We start from the raw sequence: 23596 nt of genomic DNA, 5'->3' as shown, positions 1-23596 counted from the left end.
GGAATATTAATAAAATATTATTTTAAAATTAGTGCAAGTAAAGCACAACTAAAGCGCAGGTAAAGCGCAACTAAAGTGCAAGTCAAAAAACGCAACTAAAGCGCAACCAAAGCGCAAGGTGACGCGGCAAATTTTTATTGGATGTCCGAACTTATTTTCCGCGTTCGATCACCTGACCCAATAATTTGCCGTACTAATGGGTTAATTTTGATTTTGACCGCTTAAAATTGCTTAAAGAGAAATTATTCTGTACGGACCTAAATTATTCAGAGATGTATCAAAGCTCATCACGTCACCCAATACACGACAAGAACAACTTTCAGAATCCGCACAAAATAATTTTTCTACAAATATAATCTTATGTGGTGCTTCACTTATGAAATAGTTAAACAAAAAATAAACTGATGTTATTAAACTTATAGATCATAATTGAAAGGTTTTTTTTTTAATTTATAATTTAGAAGTTAGCATTGCTTATTAAGATTTTATTTGAGATCACTTTATTATTATTTTTAAATACTTTTTTAATATATAAATTTTTTAAATTAAAAATAATTAAAACTATTTTAAAAAACAGTAAACAAACTATCACAAACTAAACCTAAAGCTTCATTTAAAACAATTTTTTTATTATTTTTTAAAACAATGTATAAAATTTTCTTTAAAGCAATAAAAAAACAATGTTAAAAAAATATCCCAAATAAAACAAAATTTTAATCATTAATAAGATCGATGTTCAAAAACACTACCATAATAAAAATAACACATTTAATTAAAAAATATTTGGACCACTAAATTTTAATCATAATTATTGAATTTAACTTGAGATAAATAAAATAAAATAAAATTAATTTTATATCATATTAGCTATGAGATCCATTTTAATCAAAAATATAATCAAGGCTTTTAATTAATTATATAAGAAAAGCTACACTATTTTCAGTATTTTGAAGAATGCACAGATATTTCAAAGCCAGTGATCTGGAAGCAGCTTGATAAGTAAAAGAGGCAAATAAAAATGAAAATATATAACAAAATTAAAACCATTTTCCCGAAATTACATAGAACAATAAAGCATCACAGATCACGGATTCAGCTTGATCCAATTTCGTTGCACAACAGAAATTAGACAAATTTGCTTTCAAATTCCCAACTAATTGATCTAATTTTTCTTACCAATTATGCTGTAAAAATCTCATTCAAATCATGATCGCTCGTTCATAAGATGGCTCGACTCGGGTTTCTTTTGGCACAGCTTTTTATGGCTTTTTAAAGCAGCATTCTTGAACAAAAAATTTTAAAATTAGAAATTTTTGTACTAAATAGCTGTTTTAGAACCGTAAAAAAGTTGTCTCAAACGAAACCTCAATTCTCATTTAGAAACTTAGGCTTCATTGGGACAGCTTCCTTACTGTTTCATAAAGTAGCTTTCTAATACAAAATTTTTAATGTGTACTAAAAAACTACTTTAAGAAGTGGTAAGAAAGCCGTCGCAAACGAAACCTTAATCACAAGCGAGATGATCAATAATAGCATGGGATCAAAAACTAAATTGGCAAACCTTTTGAGAAATTATATGGCAGTATAAACTTTAGTGCATTCAAATAACAAAAGGGAAAAAAACAGAAAGTTTAGATTTGTTCTGAAATGGAAGGAATGGTGTCTGAGATTAGCTGACTTGATCAAGAAAGTGAGAGAAGCTTGAATATTTAGGTTCCCATCCAATCTCAGCACGAGTCTTGGAGTTATTCATCTTCTTCCCAGGCTTATCAGTGTTGCCTGCATGCATCCATGATCAAACTTAGCAGCTCAGTTTGGGTGGAATAAATTGAAAGAGCTGAAATGAAAATGGTTTCGGAATTGAAATGAACTTACTTTTCACTCGTTTGGTTGAGCAGAAATTGATTGAAGATTTTTTTTACCTACATATCTTTAATGGTTTGAATATAAATATTATTAACTCCTTTCATTTCTAAAACTATCGAGAGCACTTACTTTGAAACTTTACCATATGCTTTTTTTTAATCAATCAATAAATATCATACGTAAAATGTTGAATAATTATGACATGAATTTTTTAATACATTATACATTTTTTTATAAATGTATTAATTGAAACAAAAAAAACGAAAATGGGAGTTTAAAATAAAAAGAAATATTACCTCCAATTGGAATTAAGATTTTTTTTTTTTCTTTTCTTAGAAGGAACCAGATTTAGCTAATATAGAGGCATATGAAACAGAAAAGGTCAGCTCACCTGTAAAGCCGTCGAACTTGCCGCTGTACTTTCCACTCCGGTTCACACAATCCATAATCTCTTTCCTAAATAAACCAAAACAATTGATATCATAGCACACTATAATCCATATATACAAAAAAGTTCTTGGACAATTTAGATGGGACTATTTTTATCCCAACATCTATGTGTTCAATTTAGTCCATTGGCTATTCAAATATTATTCAAAATAATCCTTTTGAACTATTTTAGATCAATTTCAAGAAGGATCGTTCAATCTTGAACAATCAATAAATAGATTAAAGTTTCGTTTGGGACAGCTTTCTTATTACTTCCTAAAGCAGTTTTTTAGCATAAAATTTTTAATTTTTGTACAAGAAAAATGCTTTAAGAATCAGTAAAAAAGTAGTCCCAAACAAAACCTAAATGGAACACATTAGATAATTTCAGATTAAAACAGACTCCCAAAAATAATCCAGAACCATTTTGACTTCTGCATATGCGTACACACCTGGATATAGGGTTGTTATCGCAACCCAGGAAAATTCTACTTCGTAATTTCCTTTTCATGATTGCAATAGCCAGGGAGGCTGCATCCTGTTATTCAAAAAACAATACAAGAAAGATATCAAGTCACCTATAAAACTAGACAGGGAGTGAATTAATACATCGAAGATGGATTATTCAAATTTTATATTTAAAGAAAATAAAATAATTCAAGATCAATGGAATAGCAGCTCAAATTTATGACCTCATAGTGAATGAGATTGAGAATACCGTCTGGATGAACGTCAACTACTCCCTTCTTTAGATAATAAACATGAGCACCTCTATCAGCGCTGTGTTAATGGTCAAGAAAGTGCAAGACAAAATGAAATACAGCGACCCATTAAGCAAAATGAAAATTCCAGTTATACTTAAACATAGTTTTTGTCAGGAAATACTAAGGCTTCGTTTGGGAGGGCTTTTTTATTGTTTCTTACAACAAATTTTTAGTACACAAATTAAATTTTGCGCTAAAAAATTGCTTTAAGAAATAACAAGAAAGTCGTCCCAAATAAAACCTAAGTGTACAAAAGGATATATAAAGTCCTACCAATCTCAGAACACAACCACCAGCCTCCAATACTGCACTTTCGGCTTTAAGAAGAACATCTGTTCGAGGGCTTCTGCCAATTGGCACTACAGGGTAGTCCTAAAGAACCGAATCAATAAAGAGAATTATTGTTTTCATCATTTCAGGAGCTACCAAATTGTTTAATGAACTAAAGCTTTAAGGAAGTTTCTAGAAACAAATACTTAAAAGAAAAATACATAAAACAAATGTTGCTAATCCAGAAGATGTTATCTACATACAAAACATCAGCTTATTCTTGGATAAATGTCCACATTAAACATAGACTAATTTTTTTGTCCAAATTTTTATCCAAATTTCAGAAAACATAAACATTTAAGAGCTTGCTTGGTTATAAGTGGGAAAAATTTATGATTGTTCTCCCACTGTTGACTCCAAAATTCCATCCCAGCTCTATCAAATTCGAGTGATTCTAATTTAAATTTTTTGAAGACATCTTGGATATCATATTAGAAACTATATAAAGATTTCATCCTATGGTTTGAGGATTTACATATGTGCAAACCACATGATTACTACTTATCTTGATCATGATAGGTCATTTTCAGTTAAAGCTAGTCGGTAGGCTCAATAACACTTCATTTTAGTAGAATCATCAATGAGATTTATGAAAAGGTATAATGTCATTTGTTTAAAGCAAATGGTGGGGAATAATGACAAGCTTAATTAAGATTATACATTTCACTACACTTGTCTCTTGGCATCGCACCTACGAGTGGCTTTGTCGCAAGAAATCATGCACATGTGCATGGAGCACATCCTCCCTACGCTCCATAACTTTGCGTCAACCCCACATGAGGCCTCGCGTGGATGAACCATCTCTGCTTTTTGGCTCTTGCACCTCTTTTTTGGCACACATTCAAACTTCAAACTCCACTTGAGAGTATCTCCGCATCTACTGTTGGGTGCACAATGCGTTCCACACCCACTCATTGATTCCGACACCTAATGGTAAACTTGGTTATAGCCTCCAAAATGGCATTCACGTCAACATGCAATTTATTATTGTTGTAATTGAGCAACTCCTTTCTTCCATCCACTTATATATTAGTTTCATAAGAATTCAAAAATAGGGGCAACCGTTGCTATAAGCTTCAAAGGACATTCATAGCATTCATATTAACACCCTGGACACAGTTGTAATCAGGCAACTTCTTCATTCCACTATCTTTCAAAAGAAATCCCAATAGAAACTATTCACCAAAAAGTTGGCTCAACATCTTATATAGAATACAATCCTAAAGGAGTGTCCATGTAAATGTACGGTAAGTGACTATGCAGCGGATCTGGACCAAACTATTAATTTTCTAAGACTTCTGTATATATGAAGAATTTCACACACAAAATTTCAAGTGAATCTCAAGTCAACATTCCGTGCCCACTTGACTCCTACTCGCTAAGAAAATTCATTGCCATGACTTTGAAAGGGTTGTAACAGTCCACAGACAAACCATTTTTAACCTTGACTAAAATAATGCGTGGCATTTTACAGTAACAGTCATAGCCATTTAACATTTTTTAAACTATAACGGTTTAACCATAGAAATTTTTTTGGCTCAAATTGCATAGTTAGAATAAGGCTTCGTTTGGGACGGCTTTCTTTCTGCTTTTTAAAGCAGCTTTTTAGTACAAAATTAAAAAATTTTGTATTAAAAAGCTGCTTTAAGAAGCAGAAAAAAATCCGTCTCAAACAGAGCGTAAGTAGACTTGGCTAGTCTCAAAAGAAATTAGCAAGTTTATGAAAAACATTTATTCTGAAATGTTCTGAAGAGATAGTTGAAGTTAGCTCATAGCGTAGTATTTTGGCTTGGGTCCTTGGTTACGTCAAACCATTCCTCTGCCAAGATATTAAAGTTAAATTTAATTAAGTATATAAGGACCATTTCTCGGATGACAAGGCTAAAGGCAGCAAGAAAAAATATGGCATCACCAATAGAATTTTTGTGTGAAGAGAAGTGAGAACAATAATGATCCAAAGAAAAAATATGATATAACCCATAGAATTTTTGTGAGAACAATAATGATCCACAATAAAGCATGGAAAAACTTTTAACTATCTTAAGGAAAAATCAATCTGGTCATATTTTATAATTCTACTTGACGTCTAAAGTATCGTAATCTTGTTAAATGTGTTAGTCAAAGTTGGCATTATTTTAGAATGATAACCGTTTACAAAATATGAAGCTTTTATCACCTATTCACTCAATTCTTGCAGCTCAGGCTTTTCATTATTTTAGAATTGAAATATGGGAATTTTCGGATTCCTAGAGTTCCTTTCTCTGTAGCGAAAAGAACAAAAAATTCAAACAAAAGTATGCATCCAAGTGTCAAGATCTCTGTAGCGAAAAGAACAAAAAATTCAAACAAAAGTATGCATCCACGTGTCAAGAAAGCTCGAGTATTTCTAAATGCTACAATTTGAAAACTATGCTTCATTTATTAATGTATTTCTGCATAAAATAAAAGATCCGAGTAATGGCTTTCACCCAACTAAATTTTTTTCTAAATGCTTCATTTATTAATTTATTTTTTTCTAAATGCTACAATTTGAAAACTATGCTTCATTTATTAATGTATTTCTGCATAAAATAAAAGATCCGAGTAATGGCTTTCACCCAACTAAATTTTTTCAATGGCTATCCATATAACAGGAAAGCATGAGATGGCAAATCACGGGATCAGAAAAATGCTGGATGTTTTCTATAGGTAAGCTTGCTTACTTAAATGACTTAAGGTTTCAAGGAGCGAAATGCCTGTGAATTGGCCAACTCGACAATTGGGCTTATATGAACCAAGCCATCATGAGATTGAAACAATTCAATCCACAAGCCTATCTCAAGCCCAAAAAAATGCATTCAATCTCGAGTTGAGGTTGGAATGACTTCAAATTGCATCATCTTACCCTAAAAAATAAATAATATCAGCAGGACAATGCATATATAGTAGATGTTGCACCTCATCGCACAATTGTTCGTCATTGCAGTCATATACGGCGGTGCTTGATGTGAATAGAAAAGAACCTTCACCATTCCAGTTTGATAGGGCCACTCTGCAAAAAAATATATACTTTTAGCTCAGCTTATGTCAAACACTTGTTTTTGTAAAATTCATGCACCTAGATGATGTCTCTGCTACAGAAAATAATCTAGCCTGAAGCAAAACAAGATTGCAAGGGTAAGGATATAGAATAAGCATGAACATAAAATGACAAGGCAGAATTAGACACAAATTTCAACTATTTTCCTACTGACGATTTAAAATGCCAATTTTCCCATCATGCTGAACTTCACTTCTTTGATAACCATGTGAGACCCACTGAGCTAGATTTTGGAATCAAAATAACAGCTCAGTTGTATGTATTGCATTAGTCAATTTAACCTGCGTGTTAACATCAAAAACTATCTTCGGATAAGACATAATAACTCTTTTCTAAGTTCAAAATTGATTCAGAGGCAGTTTGGCTGTAAGTATTTAGGATGAATCTGTAATTCAAATGCATTGTACATTAATTATAATGCATTTTGATGTTTTAGGTAGTTGGCTAGAAAAATCAATCAATCACAGGGCACTTATAGGTTGATGGCATGCAGTGCAAACAGTGAAGACAGTCGTGTAACCGCAAACAGGAGCGGGATGTCAGCATGTAGTCGCAGGCATGGTTGATGGCAAAGGCCACAGCGGGAGTGCAAGCGCATGATCGAAGGCATGGTCGCAAGCAGTGGGAGTGCAAGCGCATGATCTCAAGCAGCGGGAGTGCGGTGGGGCCACCAACTGGAGCATAATGGGGTCATTAACGACTGCATGAGCCACATGAGAGTGCTGCAGGGTCATCAACGATTAGGTAAGCGACGTGGGGATGCACGCACAAAAGCAATGTTCTTAATACATCTTAATTGAGCAAATTCTAAATTCATCAAAAATGTCATTTGTGCGGTAATTCCTCGCAACATTAATATGAATTTGTTTTACTTCAAAACAAAAGCTAAAAAAATCAACCACATGAATTTTACTTTTCACCACTAAAACAGCAAAGCAAATAGCCTCTCACGGAATTTTTTTATGCGAACATAAAATTTTGAGTACTAAACCAGACTACGAAAATTTGTATTCTCATTTATGCCATTTCATTGCACTGCAGAAGTTTTTATTAAACATCATGTGGGCCAAGATATAATACATGCATGTGGCCTTGTCATGCCATTTCAACCTCAAGCATCAGAAACATGAGCTAGACAGCATAGGCACATTAACATCTATAGATGCACGTAACAAAGACACAGCATCTCAAGTAAAAGAAGAATTATTTGTACAATTGAACTTAACAGTATGAATCGTGCGCTTCTTTATCAATGAAAACTAGATATCAGAATTAGATGTGTAAGTCGAATAACATTTACCTAACATCACCTGGGTAATCTGTAGTCCTAGATGGAGGAGCGCAGAAAATAATATTAGGATACACTCTTTCACTTCTTCCACTTAAAGATGGCTTGATGCCAAGCTTGACCAAGTCATCATGATGTTCTGTTGTCATTGTCTGCCCAAAAATATGGCAGCCAGGGTAATCCTGTTCAAAGAGAATAAAATGGAAGTTCCTTTAAACCCATAACTAAAGCGCCATATTAACTTTTATTATGTTGGACGGTAAAAGAAAAAACAATTTGCTAAAAAAGAAAAAGGCTCCTCTGAAGCATGACGAGGATTGCTCCTATTTGATGAATAGCAAACAAACAAGTATAAGAGTTCTCACTTTAACGTAGAATTTTAATTACGAATTAATATACGGCTACAAAGTCAGGTAAATTAGAAGGACAAAGGCAAAGAATAAGCATTTAAGTTTCAAAAGTAAAATGCGTTGGTATAGGTATGTTATATTAGCGTGATGAGGCGGCAATTGCTCGGTCAAGGTGAATAGGCACATCAATTGTGCACCGTACAAATCTACAATATGAAGACTTAACATTCTTTTGAGCAGTCTTAAAAAATTATGAATCAGATGCCATGCTGTTCCAGGACCTCTATCAACATCTCAACAATGCAAAGCAAATTTTGCAAATATTTCTAAAGCGCGAGCAACTTACATGTGAATTTCACATTGTATAAAGCAGTATACTTGATGAGGACATCAGTCCAAGATTTCAACATGTGTACCATCGTCGGAGTCGTAGATCGACGGCTATGATCCAGAGTCTGTACTTTTGATATATTTTGTAATTTATTTATTTTTCTTCTTTCTATTTTCCTAGTTTACCCCTATGGGTAGTGAGTCGCTATTGTAGCCCCGAGGGCATTTGTGTCTTTCTTATTTTCTTTCATTGAGGCCTATATATTAAGGTATCTTCGCTTTGTAATGATGATGATTTATTTGAATGAAATTTTCACTTTCCTGCATGATCTCTTGGTGGGCTCTTGAGAGGAGCAACCCTAAGTGGGTGAGAGTAATACCTATCAATCTTGGTGGATTCCAAGGTTCGCGGTTCATCGGTTCTTTCTTTCCACCACATCCACCTTCCTCCTCCCCTTGCTCAACCCGTCGGCCTCATCAACCCCATCACCCTCCTCCTAAACCGAGCCCTCCACCTCCCCTAACCCAACCCCACCCACCCCCCCCCCCCCCCCCCCCTCCCGTCCCACACACACACACAACCACCGGACACCCATAAGCAGCCGCCAGCCCCTTCCTCCACCCACCGGCCACCTATTTCCCCTTGCTCAACCCGCCGGCCCACCTGCCAAGCCATCAAATTTGAAATTCAAATTTCAAATATTCAATTACTCACTTTCCTAAAATAAGTCTTAGTCAATTAGGAAAGTTTCCTATTGGGAATTCAATTAAATAATTGAGTTCAAATATTTTCCTATTGTCTAAATCTAAGTTAGGAAACCTCTCTATTTAAATCAAATATGATTTAAATTTCAGATTTTGATTTTACTCCTGTATTAGTTTATTTAATCCTTGGGGCCCACTTACTTAAACCAAATCCCTCTCCCCCTCTCTCTACATGGCCGGCCACCTATTCCCTTCCCCTCTCTCTCCTATTTCATTAATTGCCTCCACTTAATGCTCTCTAATATTCTCCTAACCGCCGGCCCCTCCTTTATTGGCTTAATTTTGAATTTCAAAATTAATTCCCCCTCTCATTGTTCAAAATCTGAATTAATTTCAGATTTTAGAACTCTCCCTCCCTTTTCTTGAGAGACACCCCCCCCCACCACACACACACACACACACACACACACACACACACAACCACCGGACACCCATAAGCAGCCGCCAGCCCCTTCCTCCACCCACCAGCAACCTATTTCCCCTTGCTCAACCCGCCGGCCCACCTCCCAAGCAATCAAATTTGAAATTCAAATTTCAAATATTCAATTACTCACTTTCCTAAAATAAGTCTTAGTCAATTAGGACAGTTTCCTATTGGGATTCAATTAAATAATTGAGTTCAAATACTTTCTTATTGTCTAAATCTAAGTTAGGAACCCTCTCTATTTAAATCAAATATGATTTAAATTTCAAATTTTGATTTACTCTTTTATTTAATCCTTGGGGCCCACTTACTTAAATCAAATCCCTCTCCCCCTCTCTCTACATGGTCAGCCACCTATTACCTTCCCCTCTCTCTCCTATTTCATTAATTGCCTCCACTTAATCCTCTCTAATATTCTCCTAACCGTCGGCCCCTCCTTTATTGGCTTAATTGAATTTCAAAATTAATTCCCCCTCTCATTGTTCAAAATCTAAATTAATTTCAGATTTTAGAACTCTCCCCCCCTTTTCTTCTCTTCCCCAACTCACCCGAACCCCCATCTTCCCCTCCTCTTGGCCACGTCTCCTAGGTGGCGGCTCCTCCACCATAACACCACCACAACACCAAAACCCTTTTATGATTATCTATGGCTGATCTGGAGCTTGATCACGGATTTGTGTTCAACTCTCAAGGGGAGATCGACGTCATCTAATCACCGTTCTTCGACGTTGGATTCAGATTCGACCACGTCGTTGAGGAATACATCGATCGTATTATCTTCCATCTAGCGGACGTCATCGACGAGCAACGACCTACGGGAGAGTGGAAGATCACCGGACACCCACCCGCTCCTCCAACTCCGGCTACTTCCCCGGCGACTAGCCACCTTGGCATCACGTGTCTAATAGTGGCATCCCTAAGCTTGTTTGCAATCTACTTTCGCTAAGTCGATCAATATCAAGAGTGTAAGTGAGGGATCCCAAGGTGAATGATCTAAATTTTAAACTGTGGATTTTGTTACGTGCCATTCGCTTTACTCATTTATTTGATGATGTAATTTTGCGAGTTTCCTATTAATCTCTATTGTAATAGCTTGTCATTACTTAGTCCTTCCGTGAATTTTCCTAAGATCTAACTTGAATACGCATCCATTTAAGCTTAGTTGAGCAAAGTTCACACTTTATTAATTTCGTATAAGCAATTCTTGTCTCATCTTCATTGTATTACATCAATACTTCTCCTATTCTGGCAAATATTCTGATTGAGGCATACAAAGAACCTTTCCTCGTTTTCTTTCCCTAAAACTTAAGTACTATGACATGTACATTGGAAGACAATAAATCTGCAAATTCTAAACCATGTAGGGGAATACTATGCGTACACAACTTGCTTGTCAATAAATAGTGCGGGGAATTTTATTTATATAATTGTTAACGTAAATTGTACAGGTCAAGTGTCCCATCTTTCAAGCAAAACATACTAACAATCAAACCTGTTGCCATTTTTCAGCGACCAATTTTCCAAGTACACCTGGCCCAACAATCAACAAGCTGCTTTCATCCATGATGTTTGAGGATGAAGTTTCAGAAACAATGTTGCCAGAAGTGCCTGCATGGGAACCTAAAAATAATCAATTATGAATAAACCACAATAACAAACTGCAACTAACTTTAAGTTCAAGCAATGATGGACAAAAAGGAACAACAATAGCAAACATAGACAAAGAAATGCTAAAGAGGTAAAAACATAACCATTCACTAACTAAACAAACCTTAGCCTTATTTCAAACATTCACCTAGTAAGGTCTCCTATGCGCTGACATTTAAAAATATCAAAGTATATAGTGTCCAACACGCAAGATACATCATGCACCCAATATGTATTGGCAATACCATTGATATATCCTATAAAAAAAACCTAATAATTAAATGCACAAATCAAATATGTGTGTCATGAGTTAAAGGATATCGTGATGATAAAAATAGAGGAACTGTGGAGAGTCAAAGACAAATAAGAGGTTTTTATTTTTGAAAGGCAGTTGAAATTTGCATAAATATTAACTTTATTTTAAATGCCTTCTTATAATATTGATTTTTTTTTTTTGTGTAAAAGAACAAAATCAATGTATAAATTAGATTGCAAGTATTTTATATTTATTTAATATGTATAATCATTTAATCATTTTTTAGTTTTTTTTTAAATGTATATTATTGACATATCTAACATGTATTTGTGTCTTATATTAAAATAAAAAGCAAGTCCCATGTTCGTATTGTATTGTAACCATATCCCTATATCTGTGTCTTGTATTAAAATAAAAAGCAAGTCCCATGTTCGTATTGTAGTGTAACTATATCCCTGTATCTGTATCGATACATTGTAAACTAAGATTTAGTAAGATATAGTTAACTTGTCTAGTCCGCTTTACTTCTTGATCACAATATGAGTTTTGAAATTAAAACAAAAAATTTTTAAGAAGTGTGAATCCCTGTTACCATGTTGAATCAAAAAATACATATCCCTTTCCCAGAAACAAGGGATATCCATTTTAAAAAGGTGCCAACTTTCAAAGAGAAAAAACAAAAAAAAAATTAGAATAAATTATATCATGACTTAAAATATCAACATCTACAATATCTTTAAAAATATTGCTATATCTGTGTCATAAAAATAATTAAAAAAACACATTCATAGTATACATCATATAATTTCTAGGATTAAGAAATAATGCATTATATAATAGATTAGCAGATAAATTGCACATCTTTGACGATATCCATGAAAATTAAGAATATATCGAGTAAGGTACATGCTCGAACAACGGGTTGCATGTACACCAAAACCCCTACTTCAAAATCCATACACACTTCAAATAATAATGGTAATGTCTGACTTTGGCATTATTGCTAGGTACACCAAAACTTTACTTACCTTTAAAAAAACAATCCCTCCTCTATCCCACAACAAAAATTCTAAAAATATTTTTTGTGAAATTTATCATCTAACTAAACACACTAATAATTTATATCCCAATAAAACCTAAAAAATTCTCAATCATTAGATAAAATCTGACATAATGTGTGGGGACCATCTAGATTCAAAATTGTCTCTAGAGCTAAATACCTTCATTGATGTCATATACGTCTCATATAGGTTTTCTTAATTTAAAAAAAAAAAAAAAAACTTCAAAGCGAGGCAAATTTTTAAACATGTCAGCACCATGATTCACGCTCGCTTACAATCCAAAATTCAAGTCCTAAAAATCAAAACAACTTTTGATAATCTAATCAACAAGCTGAGCACAATCAACATACACAACCCATCTTACGAGGGAGTGTTGAAATCTTGAATCTACGACCGGCACCTTTTCATCTAACAATTCATAAATAAAACCTTTCCATCAACGGCAATCCAACAATTCATGGACAACAGCTTTTCATACAGCAATCCAACAAATTGGAGACAAAATTAATTCAATTTAAAATTAACATAAAACTCAAGCAAGTTTTGAGTTCCAAACAAAACTACTAACCCAGCGCTATTATCATAAAGGAGATGTGAAACAAAAAGATTTAATAAGGATATGGCAAATAAGAGAGTATTAATCAAACCGATTTAAAATTCACTTCACCTCTAGAGTTCTCCATCAAAGTAATTTTAGGATTACCTTTAAAAATAATAATAATAATAATATTATCATGCAAAACTAAAAAAATTTGAGCAAAAAGATATAAAATAGTGATTTTACCGTAGTTTGTGAGTGCAAACAAGTCAAATCAAGCTCGAGTCAGGGATAAGTTGAGCTTAACTAAATTACCCAATGGAAAGATCGAACTCAAGCAAAAAGATATAAAATAGTGATTTTACCGTAGTTTGTGAGTGCAAACAAGTCAAATCAAGCTCAACTGCTCAAGTCAGGGATACGTTGAGGTTAACTAAATTACCCAATGGAAAGATCGAACTCAAGCCAATTCGAGTTCATACGACAGCTCAAGATCAGCTGAAATAACAATGGAATCGAACTCGAGCCAATTTTTATAAACCTACTATATGGGAGCTCGTTGGAGATGGAATTTATGAGAGCTAAGCATTCGAGAATTCGCAACGGGACCATCAGCATTGGAAGAAGTTGAAAAGGGATCTCATCAGAGCAGGTAGCAATGGAACCAACATTGTTGGGGAGATCATGACAAGAGCTCCTTGTAAAAGGATCAACAAGACTAGCAACATTTAAAAAGAGGAATGCACAACTCAGCAAGCCCTAAATCAAACATAGGGGCATTGTTTATTGAATTGACTCACGATTCAATGAGTTGAGCCAGCTTGAACTCGTATATTATACGATCTTTAATATGAGGTGAAGTTTGAGCTTCTGGGTCGATAAGCTCAACTAACGACAACATTAATGAGTTGAGTTTGAGACAGCTTTTCTCATTTAAACATATATTTGAGTTACCTTAAAGGGGGTGCAAGCCTAAGATAACTAATTTGGGTCCAATCATTGGATCGCCATTTCATAAGGGATAATAATTGCTGGATCAAAAATAATAGGGCTATTGATGCGATAAAATCAACCAAATATAGCATTCATGGTCTCACTCAATGATTATCTGGCAATATAAAATGGAATTCCTTGGGTTGGCTATTATCAAGGGAGTTAGCAAACTTCACATTCATCCGATGATGGCGAAAGCAGCCACTGCTTCCAATAAATCAAAGTGGAAAATATATTTTTAGCATATTCAAGTTTGTTATAAATTGGAGCTATCATCGCTTAATTGACTACATCTAAAAACACTCCCTAGTCCCTTCCAATGTCTATAAATATCCCCTTCATGAAATACAGAAGGGAACTTGTTTCCTTTTGGGTATAAAGAATTTCTCAACTCCATTTCATGTTCAGGGAGTGGGAGTTTCAAGAGAGCTCCAAGATAGAAACATAGAGAGACTATACGTGATTTCAACAATCTCTGAGAGTATGAATCTTGTATTCCCACATCTAATCCTAAAAGATAAGCAAACATCATCTCCATACCAATTTATAATCCTCCTTCCTTTCCTTATTGCCACGTAAAAATAATGATAAATCTATACTTTTTTCAACTGTCCATCTATATGCCAACAAAATCATATCCAAAACGATAACCTAATATCAAAAAAACTGTGAAGAAAATGTCTAACTATACCTTTTAAATCTAGATAAAACATGAAATTCCATACATTTTCACAATATTAAAATGCGCGAGGGGGTGAGAAGCGGTAACCTAGCGCGTGAGAGGCGACGGGTAATGACCGAGACGACAGAGCTATTGGCCTGAGCCGGAGGACGCCATCGACAGACTTAGCTTTGACGGCACGAAAGAGAATAGCAGCCGGTGACTGCGAGAAGTAACAGGAGGAAGGGAAGGAGCTGAAGGAGAACTGGCTTATGCCGTGATGAGGCGGGAGTGTTGCGCGTAAGAGCATCGCAAGTTGCTTCGGATATAGCGAAATAGTTGCGCTAAAATAACCAGTCAGTAATTATCCGAAATAAAAAAAAATGCACATGAGAAGACACCGAAATAACTAATTAATATATTATTCTTAAAAAATAATAATGATAAATTAGAAGATAAAAATTTATTATAAAATATTAATAATAAAGTAAAAGACAAATATCAAATTAAATATTTCTTAAATCATATTAATTACCTCAATTAATCCAATTAATCTATCTTTTTTGTAGAGTCATAATATTCTAGATAAATTTTTGAATAGCGCGTTACAAAATAAAATCTCCATCATTCAAATTTGAACAAGAAAAGAAATCATTATTTTTTCCTTCAATCAAAAAGAAACTCTCCACTCCTCTTCTTTCTTCTTCTTACTCTTGCCAAGCACAAATCTTCTTCCCCCAATCTTTCTCATTCACCTAAGGAATAATAAAATAAAATAATAAATTACTTGTTTTTAGCAATTTGAGAAAAACAAACTCCTCTTACAAGCATCTTGCTCTTCTTCTTTATCAAATTTCTTTTATTTCTCTCCTAATTCACTTTCCTTTTCCTCTATTAATGCCTCCTCTCAGTCACATTCGTTTTCGTTCGTTTGGCTTAACTAGAAAAAGTGAAATTGAGTTATCCCTCCCAAAGAGTTGCAACTTTTCATTTTTGAATTTATTTCCTCGCTAACTCACTCGATTCAGACTCATCTGTTGCGCCCGCACTTGCTCTTAACTCGTTGCTTTGTCCTCTCAACTTAATTGTTTCACTTGTGCTTTAATTATGGCCAGTTCAACTGAACCGGCTTAGCCGGTTCAAACAAATTTATTCGATATTACTTGTCAAAGTATTGCTCGATGACATTAAATTGTATGAAAGATGTCGAGAGAAATCCAACAAACATGTTCGACTTATTCGTGATTATTTGTCAAAGTATAACTTTATGGCTTAACACGTGTGGAAGGGGCCAAGATAAATCCACCAATGATGTTCAACCCATCTGAGGTTGTTTGTCAAAGCGTGTCTTGATGCCATTAATCTGTATGAAAGATGTTGAATCGAATCGAATCCCCCTTGGATATATTATACTGATTGGGAGGGGACAAATGTAGCATGTTTCCTGAATCGATGGTAAAGATTAGTTTTTTCTTTAAACTTTTACTACCTTTTTAGGTCGAGACTAAAACCTCGCCCGTGGAGCAGAAGTCCAACTATGATTGTACAAAGTTTAGGATTCACTTAAATTTTTTTTGTATTTATAAGAAGCTTTGAGATATATAGTCACGAGCAAAATTATTTTTTGACCTATAAAAAATTAGAGGGACTTAGTTGACCACAATTGTATTTGAGGATTACAATCAAGGTTTTCCCCCAATTCAAATATGATTCCTATGAAATTGATGCAACAATTGTTGATTGTTAAGACTTGAGAGGTGTTAGAATAATGCACATTTTGGTATTACAGTGAGGTTGCCCTCAATATTGAATGACTTCTTTTGGATGTGATAATAGATAAAGATAGAGGAAATGCATTGATTTCAACCGTGTCCAAGACGTTGATGTGAATGACCTTTTGAGGTTACATGAAAGATTACCCCTAACTAAGAATCACTTCTCAACGGAATATTCGTGGAGGCAAAGAGATCTAGAGTTTAGTGTCTTATTTTTGTATGAAAATCTAGCACACAAATAAATATGACAAAGAGAGGTACAAAAATCATAAGATACACCATATTTTTTACGTGTAAAACCCACAAAAGGGAAAAACCACGGGTTTGGGCAGGTTAAAATGACTCCACTAGTGTTTGTCATTTATTACAAATGATGCATTTCCTCGAGGGAAGATGTTAAAGCAATGTAACAAATATATATCATGTAGAATACATTACATAGTTGGAAGAATCCAATGGTATTAGAGTTGTTCTTAAGTGATCGTTGGCCTATTTGCTTGGTCTTTGAGATCATAATTGAGCATCAATGGTCAGAGGGTCGTAATCAACCGACTAATATGCGTGTCAAAACGGGCCAACGGATTGGGTTCGAGTCCAACCTGAATTGACCCGAGTCTAAACAGGTTGACCTAAAAGCCAACCTAGTTTTGCAATTGGGTCAAGAATTCCAACCCAACCCCCGACCTGATCACCCGCTAACCCATAATACGAGAATTAGTTTGGGTGCAATCCACATAGACACAAGCATGAGCGTGTTTGAGATGCCTATACGGGTTTGTGGCTCACGCGAGCATGGGAGGGGATGGACTAGCTGAGTAGCTGATAGTGGATGTGAGCGCGGGAGGGGTCGGAGGGCGAGCAGGTCCTATGTGATTATGAGTGAGGGTCGGTTGCACTATTACGGGAGCTAGAGGTTGCAAGGGTGGCACATCTTCAGATTTCGGGTCAACTCGGGTTGGCTTCAAGCTTATGAGTCAAATCGAACCCGACTCAATTTTATAAATGGGGTGAAATATCAAACATAAACTTGACACGTATGACAAATGGGTTGACCTGAATCCGAAATTTCCCAAGTTTGGTTTTAGGCTAGGTCAGATTTTGGCAATCTAGCGACTAAGGTCGAGGGATCGTGGTTGGGTATCATTTGTCAGAGGGATTGTTGTTGGGCGATAGAGGTCGAAGGGACTGTAGTTGGTTGATTAAGGTGGAGGGACAGTAGTTGGTCGACTAAGGTTAGAGGGATCGTAGTTGATCGACTTAGGTCGAAAGTGTAATATCCAAGGTAAATGCATTTTTTAAATAATTATTATAAATCCAAATCACAAATCGTCTTTGTTATACATTGATAATAAAATATTTTAATTACATGATTTTTTCATTATTTTTAGCACTGATAAAAATCTTTAAGAAATTGATGTCTATCAATAAAAAGTGGAAATTTTGGGACAGTCAGGTCTCCATTTTACGTACCGATTTTACTAAAATTAAAAAAAAAATGAATTATTTTGTGAATATATTTTTTATAAATTTTTAAACTCTAAAAATCTTTATATGAAATTTATACTGAAAATTGATTAAAATATATATTTATATTATATTATATTATTATTATTTTCCAAAAATATCTTAAAACATGATTATAAACTTTTTAAATCCATTTTCATTAATCAATTCGACTAACATATAATGATCTGAAAAAATAAGGGAGAAATGAAAGGAGAGTGAAAATAAGAGAGAAGATAGAAAATAAGAGAGAAAAGGGAATGATTTATTCAATCTAGCTTGTTGAAATTTTGTTTGTCTCACTATAAGGAATCATTATTATATTTCTAATTTCAATAATTTTATATTTTTAATATTTTTTCTGATCATATTTTTGTTATAGTTACAAAAAAACGAAGATAAGTTTACATTGTTAAAACTTTCATCATATAACTTTTTAAATGTGATAAATCTTATTAAAATTAATATTTTGACTGTAAAATATTAAATTTTCACTAGTTAAATTAAAATATATTATTTTTTGAAGTAAATGCATTTATACATTTTTATATTTTTGAATTTTGTACGTACAAATTTGATAGATTTTTTTTGTATTTATATATTTTTTTAATTTTGTATATGATATTAACTTCATTGCATATAAAAAATATAACATTTTCATGTACGTAAGGAAGTTTATCATTTAACATTATAATGAATACGGGTTTGCTCTTAAAATATAATATACTGCATAGGAGAATGGGTTGACAGACTTTCTTTTAAATAAAAGATTGATGGTGTAATCTTAGATGTAGCATGCAACTAATTAATTGAATTATGCTAACAAATAAAGGGTGATAAATCTTAAATTATTATTGAAATCCACCTATAAAAATTGAGAGATTGATAACTATGACATATAACATATGTATGGACGAAAACACCACATTAATATTAAATGTTATGTCTTATTTTTTATAACTATACTCATGATGATATTTACTCGATATTACATTAATTTGATTGACAGATTGATAGCTCATACTAGCATTAATATTGATACAACATAGTATAGCTTATATACATGATTCATTGGGTAATGATACTATTTATCATATGTTTTTTTACTTCATTGAGCATATTACTTTTTTAAATTTTTTTGATATTTTTATTACTTATATAAAGTGATGATTGATATTAGCTAGAACTGAAACATGCATATTAATTCTTTTATCTTGCATTGGAAGCAATGATAGAGTTTAAGTTTCCTGATGGCTTTTTAGCTCGTTATATATTGTTTAAATGATTTCAAGTTAGGACATGACCACATGGGAGCAGGAGTGAGAGATTAAGAATGGACGATAGTTGGTCAATTAAGGTCAGAGAGAACGTGAGTAGTCAACTGGGGACGAAGGTTGAAAGGAACATAAACGGTTGTTGACAGAGGTCAAAAGAACTATAGTTGGCAAGTGTAGGAGGTTGGAAGGAATGTAGTCAGACAACTAAGGTCAGAGGTTAATAGTCGAGCAATACTAGTCGGAGGGACCAAAGTCAATGAAGATGAAGGTCAGAAGGGCCATAGTCATGCAATTAAGATCAAAGGATCGTAGTTAGGGGTGTAAGCGAGTCAATTCGGCTTGTGAGTCTGCTCAAACTCAACTCCTTAACGAGCTCATGAGTCGAGCTTATCAAGTTAAAGTTTGAGATTTTAGTCAAGCTCGTATGATGTACAAGTTTAATTTTGAGTTGAGTCTGACTTGACTTGAAAACTCATCGATAGGCTTGATTGAAAAAAAAAATAATTACTTTACTGCATCACTACTCTGCTCCCATATAAGGTTTTGAATTTAATGCCCTATTTTTATTATGTGATTCTTTCGAGCTTACGGTTGGTGATGAATGCGACCTACGACCGTGTGAGAAAGATCTCTTTCATGTGCTCTAGAGCGACAACATGTGCTTCCTTGGGTAAGAAAATATAAGGAGCTGTATTGCTCCAACTTATCCTGAAGGATCGACGTTCATTTCATTACTCTGTAAGTTTTCCTCCATTGTTATACAAGAGAAAAAAATGTCATTGCTAATGAAGGGTTCTCTCCTAACAGTTTTATTATTATTTTTTTTTATTTGAAAATTTTGAACTCTTTGTGACTTTCCCTAGTTCTATTATGTGATTCTCCTCTATTATATCATTTTGGTGCCTTGTTATTGCTGCCTTACATTTCTTATAGTTTTCATTCGATTTTATATATTTTGAGGTATGGCAAGATTTTGTTCTTTGCCATTGATGATGATGTTATTCCCTAAATAAGCATACCTTCTCCCCTTGGAAGGTTGTTTAACAACCAATGGAGTGAGGTGTTATGATGGCTTGTTGTTGTTGACTTGAACATGCAATAGGTATTATTAGTTGTCCTTTGAGTCTCTACTCTATTCGATCACGGTTTATGTTATCGTTGCATTTTCTATATTTTAATCTATGGTGCATTGTTGCTACTGAATCAAACATACAACCAATTACTTGAATATATGATATGTTGCCTTGTTGTTGTAGCCTTTCAAGTTTAGATTCTAGTTCATCTTGCCATTGGGTTCTAAAATTTAAGGTATGGTGTGATTCTATTATTTGGTATGGACGATGATGTTATTCTCTTAATAACCAGACCTTTTCCGCTTGGAAGGTCGTTTGGCAACTAGAGGAGCGAGGGCGCTTGTTGAAGTGTTGATTATACATGATTGTATGCTTTTTGTCTTATTATGAGTCCTAACATTCATATTTTAATATTATTGAGTTCAAGTCAGTGTCTGTATGTTGAAGCCAATGGATGTATGTTGAAGTCAGTGATTGTATCTTGAAGTCATTGGATGTATGTTGAAGTCCCTTCAATGTTAGTGGTTGTGTATTCAATTCAACGGTTGTATGTTATATGTCAGTGATTGTATGTTCATTATAGAGAATTTTTTAATCCCAACATATGAATGATGATGAATTAATTACTTCCTCAATTATCTTCTCATGTTGGTTGATTTGGCAACCATAGTTGGATGGCCGCATAATATATTTATGGATAGATACTACATTTTTCTGCTGGTCACTTTTGGCCCCAAGGAGAATTTTGCCTGTGGTGCTTTCTGATTTCTATTAATTCTTGGGATGTAATTTGATTTTTTGAGTTCTGAGTTGAGGTTAATCCTACCAGCACTCCAGAGTTGCACCGGATCCCATCAGAACTCCGCAGTTAAGCGTGCTTGGGTGAGAGTAGTTCTGGGATGGGTGACCTCCTGGGAAGTCCTAAAAGACTTGGTTAGAAAATATTAGGAATGACCTTTCTTTATTAGATTTAAACGAGAATTTGACTTTTAATAGGACACAATGGAGAAAAAGGATTCATGTAGCCGACCCCATGTAGTGGGATAAAGGCTTGATGTTGTTGTTGTTGTTGTTGTTGAGTTGAGGTTAATCCTAAAAAAATGTTCATATTATGATATTAATATCCTAAAATACTAATTCACTCTATTTTTTAGGTTTGTTTCAAAGTTCAATCATCAATGGTTCTAATGAGGAAATATTTCAAGATTGCTATTTATATAAATATTTCATAGATGATCATATGAAGAATTTTGTAAATTGCGAACATTTTACTATAGTTTTTTTTATGTAACATTGTTAAAACTTGTAATATTTCTAATTACATTTTATGAAATGTTGTAAATGTACTAGTATTTATTGAATAACATAACTTTTGTTTGGTTTTGCTTTGATTCGGTTTTTTTATTTGATGATTATTTGTTTTTTTTAAGTTTTATTTCAAATTCTCCTTGTATCACAACTTCTTGAAAAATTTTGGATAAGAAATAATACTTAATTTTACTTATTTTCCATTAGCTTTTATTTTAAATTTTATTTAGATATTTATTTACTCTTATTTGAAGTGAAAATCAATATTTTAGTTAAGACTATATTTTTTCTTAAATTACAAGTAAAATTAAAAAAAAAGATAAATAATTTAAATTTTAAATTCAAAACAAAAAAATCCGAGCTTCATAAACAAGCTGAGTTCGAGCTTTCTAAATGAGTCGAGTAATTGACCTGAGTTTGAGCTTGATTTTTTTTTTTTTTATAACGAGTCGAGTTCAAGCTCAGCGTGAGCTAAATGAGCTCAGCTAGATAATATCACAACTCGACTCGTTTACACCCCTAACTATAGTTGACGAGCAACGAAGGTTAGTGATATTGTAGCCAGGCTACAAAGGTCCATGAGACTGTGTCGATGAGTGGCAGAGGCCGGGCGGAGACCCGACGATGGCAATCAAATGGAGGTCTGACAACGATGGTCTGGCAGAAGTCCAACTGTGGCGACAAGGGGGCGAGGGTTCGCCGGTGATGGTGTCGGGGTGGAGCATCGATATTCTTCAAGCCTCAGAGCCCTTAGAACTCTCAATTTCTAGCTCAGGGTCAAAGCCTCCTTCAAAGTCTACTTTATGTAGAGAGTAAGAGTTTATTTATAGATTTCGAGAGTGATATGCTTCGTAAATATGAAGAAGGCCCAAGACAAATTCAGAGTGCTCCATCAGACGACCCATGTTGATCCTCTGATTATAAAATATTAGTTTTGCATTTGTGCCATAATGGTCAAAATTGAGTGATATTGGCCTCGTTGGATTTGTTCCATCGAGCCCTCAATTCGACTATAATCATCCTATATGTGGATATCATTGGATCACCCAATTAATATTTTGAATCTTCCAAATATGCCTAACCTATTGATTTGGACCAACTTGGGCTCGAATTGGACTAAATTTGGTGTGTTTGGATTTGTCTCGTGGTGACATTTGGTATGATTATAAGTTTCGTTGAAATCAGAGTTTAGATGACTTTGAATTTAATTATGGAAGTTTCCAATTCATATATGAATCCAGATTTGCATCGGTTCAAGATGATTTTTTGTGACGTATAAGTTGCGACCTATTTTTGGATGTTGAAGCTTGTAGAGTTCGAAAATATACATTTGATCCTTTTAAACGGTTGGTGAGGTAAAATTATAATTCATAATTAAAAAAAAAAATGAGGCGTGACCGCTCCCTAGAAGTCAACATGAACCTCCCCTCTGGACCTTGGATTAAATAAAATCCCTTTGATCATAATTTTAATATTTCTTAAAATTGGGCGGTCGAAAATAAAAATATTGACAAATTTTAATCTAAAACTATTAAAAATGCTTGAAAAAATCTATGGAGGCTTTTGAGACACCCACCGCTGCTTGTCCGGGTGGTGATCGAAGAGCCGGCTGGGCAAAGTCTGGGTCCCTGGTTCGGATCCCTTAGCAAGCAGTGAAAGCCTTTAAGTGTTGGCCCGTGTAAATTGGTGTGGGTTGCATGCTAGGCTATCAGGGTTTTCAGTGGCCTAAGTACAGTACTTCCTCGTAAAAAAAAAAAAAAGACTTTTGAGACCAAAATGGTTGTTTTTCATTTCTTTTGTTTTTTCCCTCTCTTTTTGTGCTTTTTTTTTGGGACATTTATGTCATTTAAGGCAAAGTCACACACACAACGCATACACA

The 23596-nt window shown here is 34.1% G+C and overlaps 1 protein-coding gene and 1 pseudogene across 3 annotated transcripts; one reads left to right on the top strand and one right to left on the bottom strand.

Moving 5' to 3' along the window:
* Window positions 1-1486: 1486 nt before the first annotated feature.
* On the bottom strand, window positions 1487-15135 carry LOC110101475. 3 transcript variants are annotated; one of them, XM_020829388.2, is made up of 9 exons: window positions 14890-15131; window positions 11118-11245; window positions 7769-7938; window positions 6327-6420; window positions 3321-3431; window positions 2988-3077; window positions 2748-2833; window positions 2258-2322; window positions 1538-1779 (listed from the first exon to the last, which is right to left on the bottom strand). In XM_020829388.2, the coding sequence occupies exons 1-9, from the start codon at window positions 15089-15091 to the stop codon at window positions 1670-1672; spliced, it is 1056 nt and encodes a 351-aa protein (XP_020685047.1). In that variant the 5' UTR covers window positions 15092-15131; the 3' UTR covers window positions 1538-1669. The 3 variants fall into 3 exon arrangements, with proteins under 3 accessions (XP_028550575.1, XP_020685047.1, XP_020685048.1); XM_020829389.2 differs by having other exon boundaries at window positions 11118-11233; window positions 14890-15128; XM_028694742.1 differs by lacking the exons at window positions 2988-3077; window positions 3321-3431 and having other exon boundaries at window positions 1487-1779; window positions 14890-15135.
* A 6085-nt stretch (window positions 15136-21220) lies between these two features.
* LOC114579600 lies at window positions 21221-21344 on the top strand (annotated as a pseudogene).
* Window positions 21345-23596: the final 2252 nt, after the last annotated feature.

This window comes from Dendrobium catenatum, unplaced genomic scaffold (assembly GCF_001605985.2).
Source record: "Dendrobium catenatum unplaced genomic scaffold, ASM160598v2 fragScaff_scaffold_542, whole genome shotgun sequence".
NCBI lineage: Eukaryota > Viridiplantae > Streptophyta > Magnoliopsida > Asparagales > Orchidaceae > Dendrobium > Dendrobium catenatum.
Note: the sequence above shows the minus strand (reverse complement) of the source record. Positions and strands in the feature narration are given on the sequence as shown.

What these genes read in the sequence shown, in the direction of transcription:
- LOC110101475 (XM_020829388.2), bottom strand. Translation starts at nt 15,091, where the DNA reads ATGCTCTTACGCGCAACACTCCCGCCTCATCACGGCATAAGCCAGTTC. An exon ending in CGTCGCCTCTCACGCGCTAG is followed by an intron (nt 11,246 to 14,889) that starts GTTACCGCTTCT and finishes GATTATTTTTAG; the next exon opens with GTTCCCATGCAGGCACTTCT. An exon ending in GATTACCCAGGTGATGTTAG is followed by an intron (nt 6,421 to 7,768) that starts GTAAATGTTATT and finishes ATTTTTTTGCAG; the next exon opens with AGTGGCCCTATCAAACTGGA.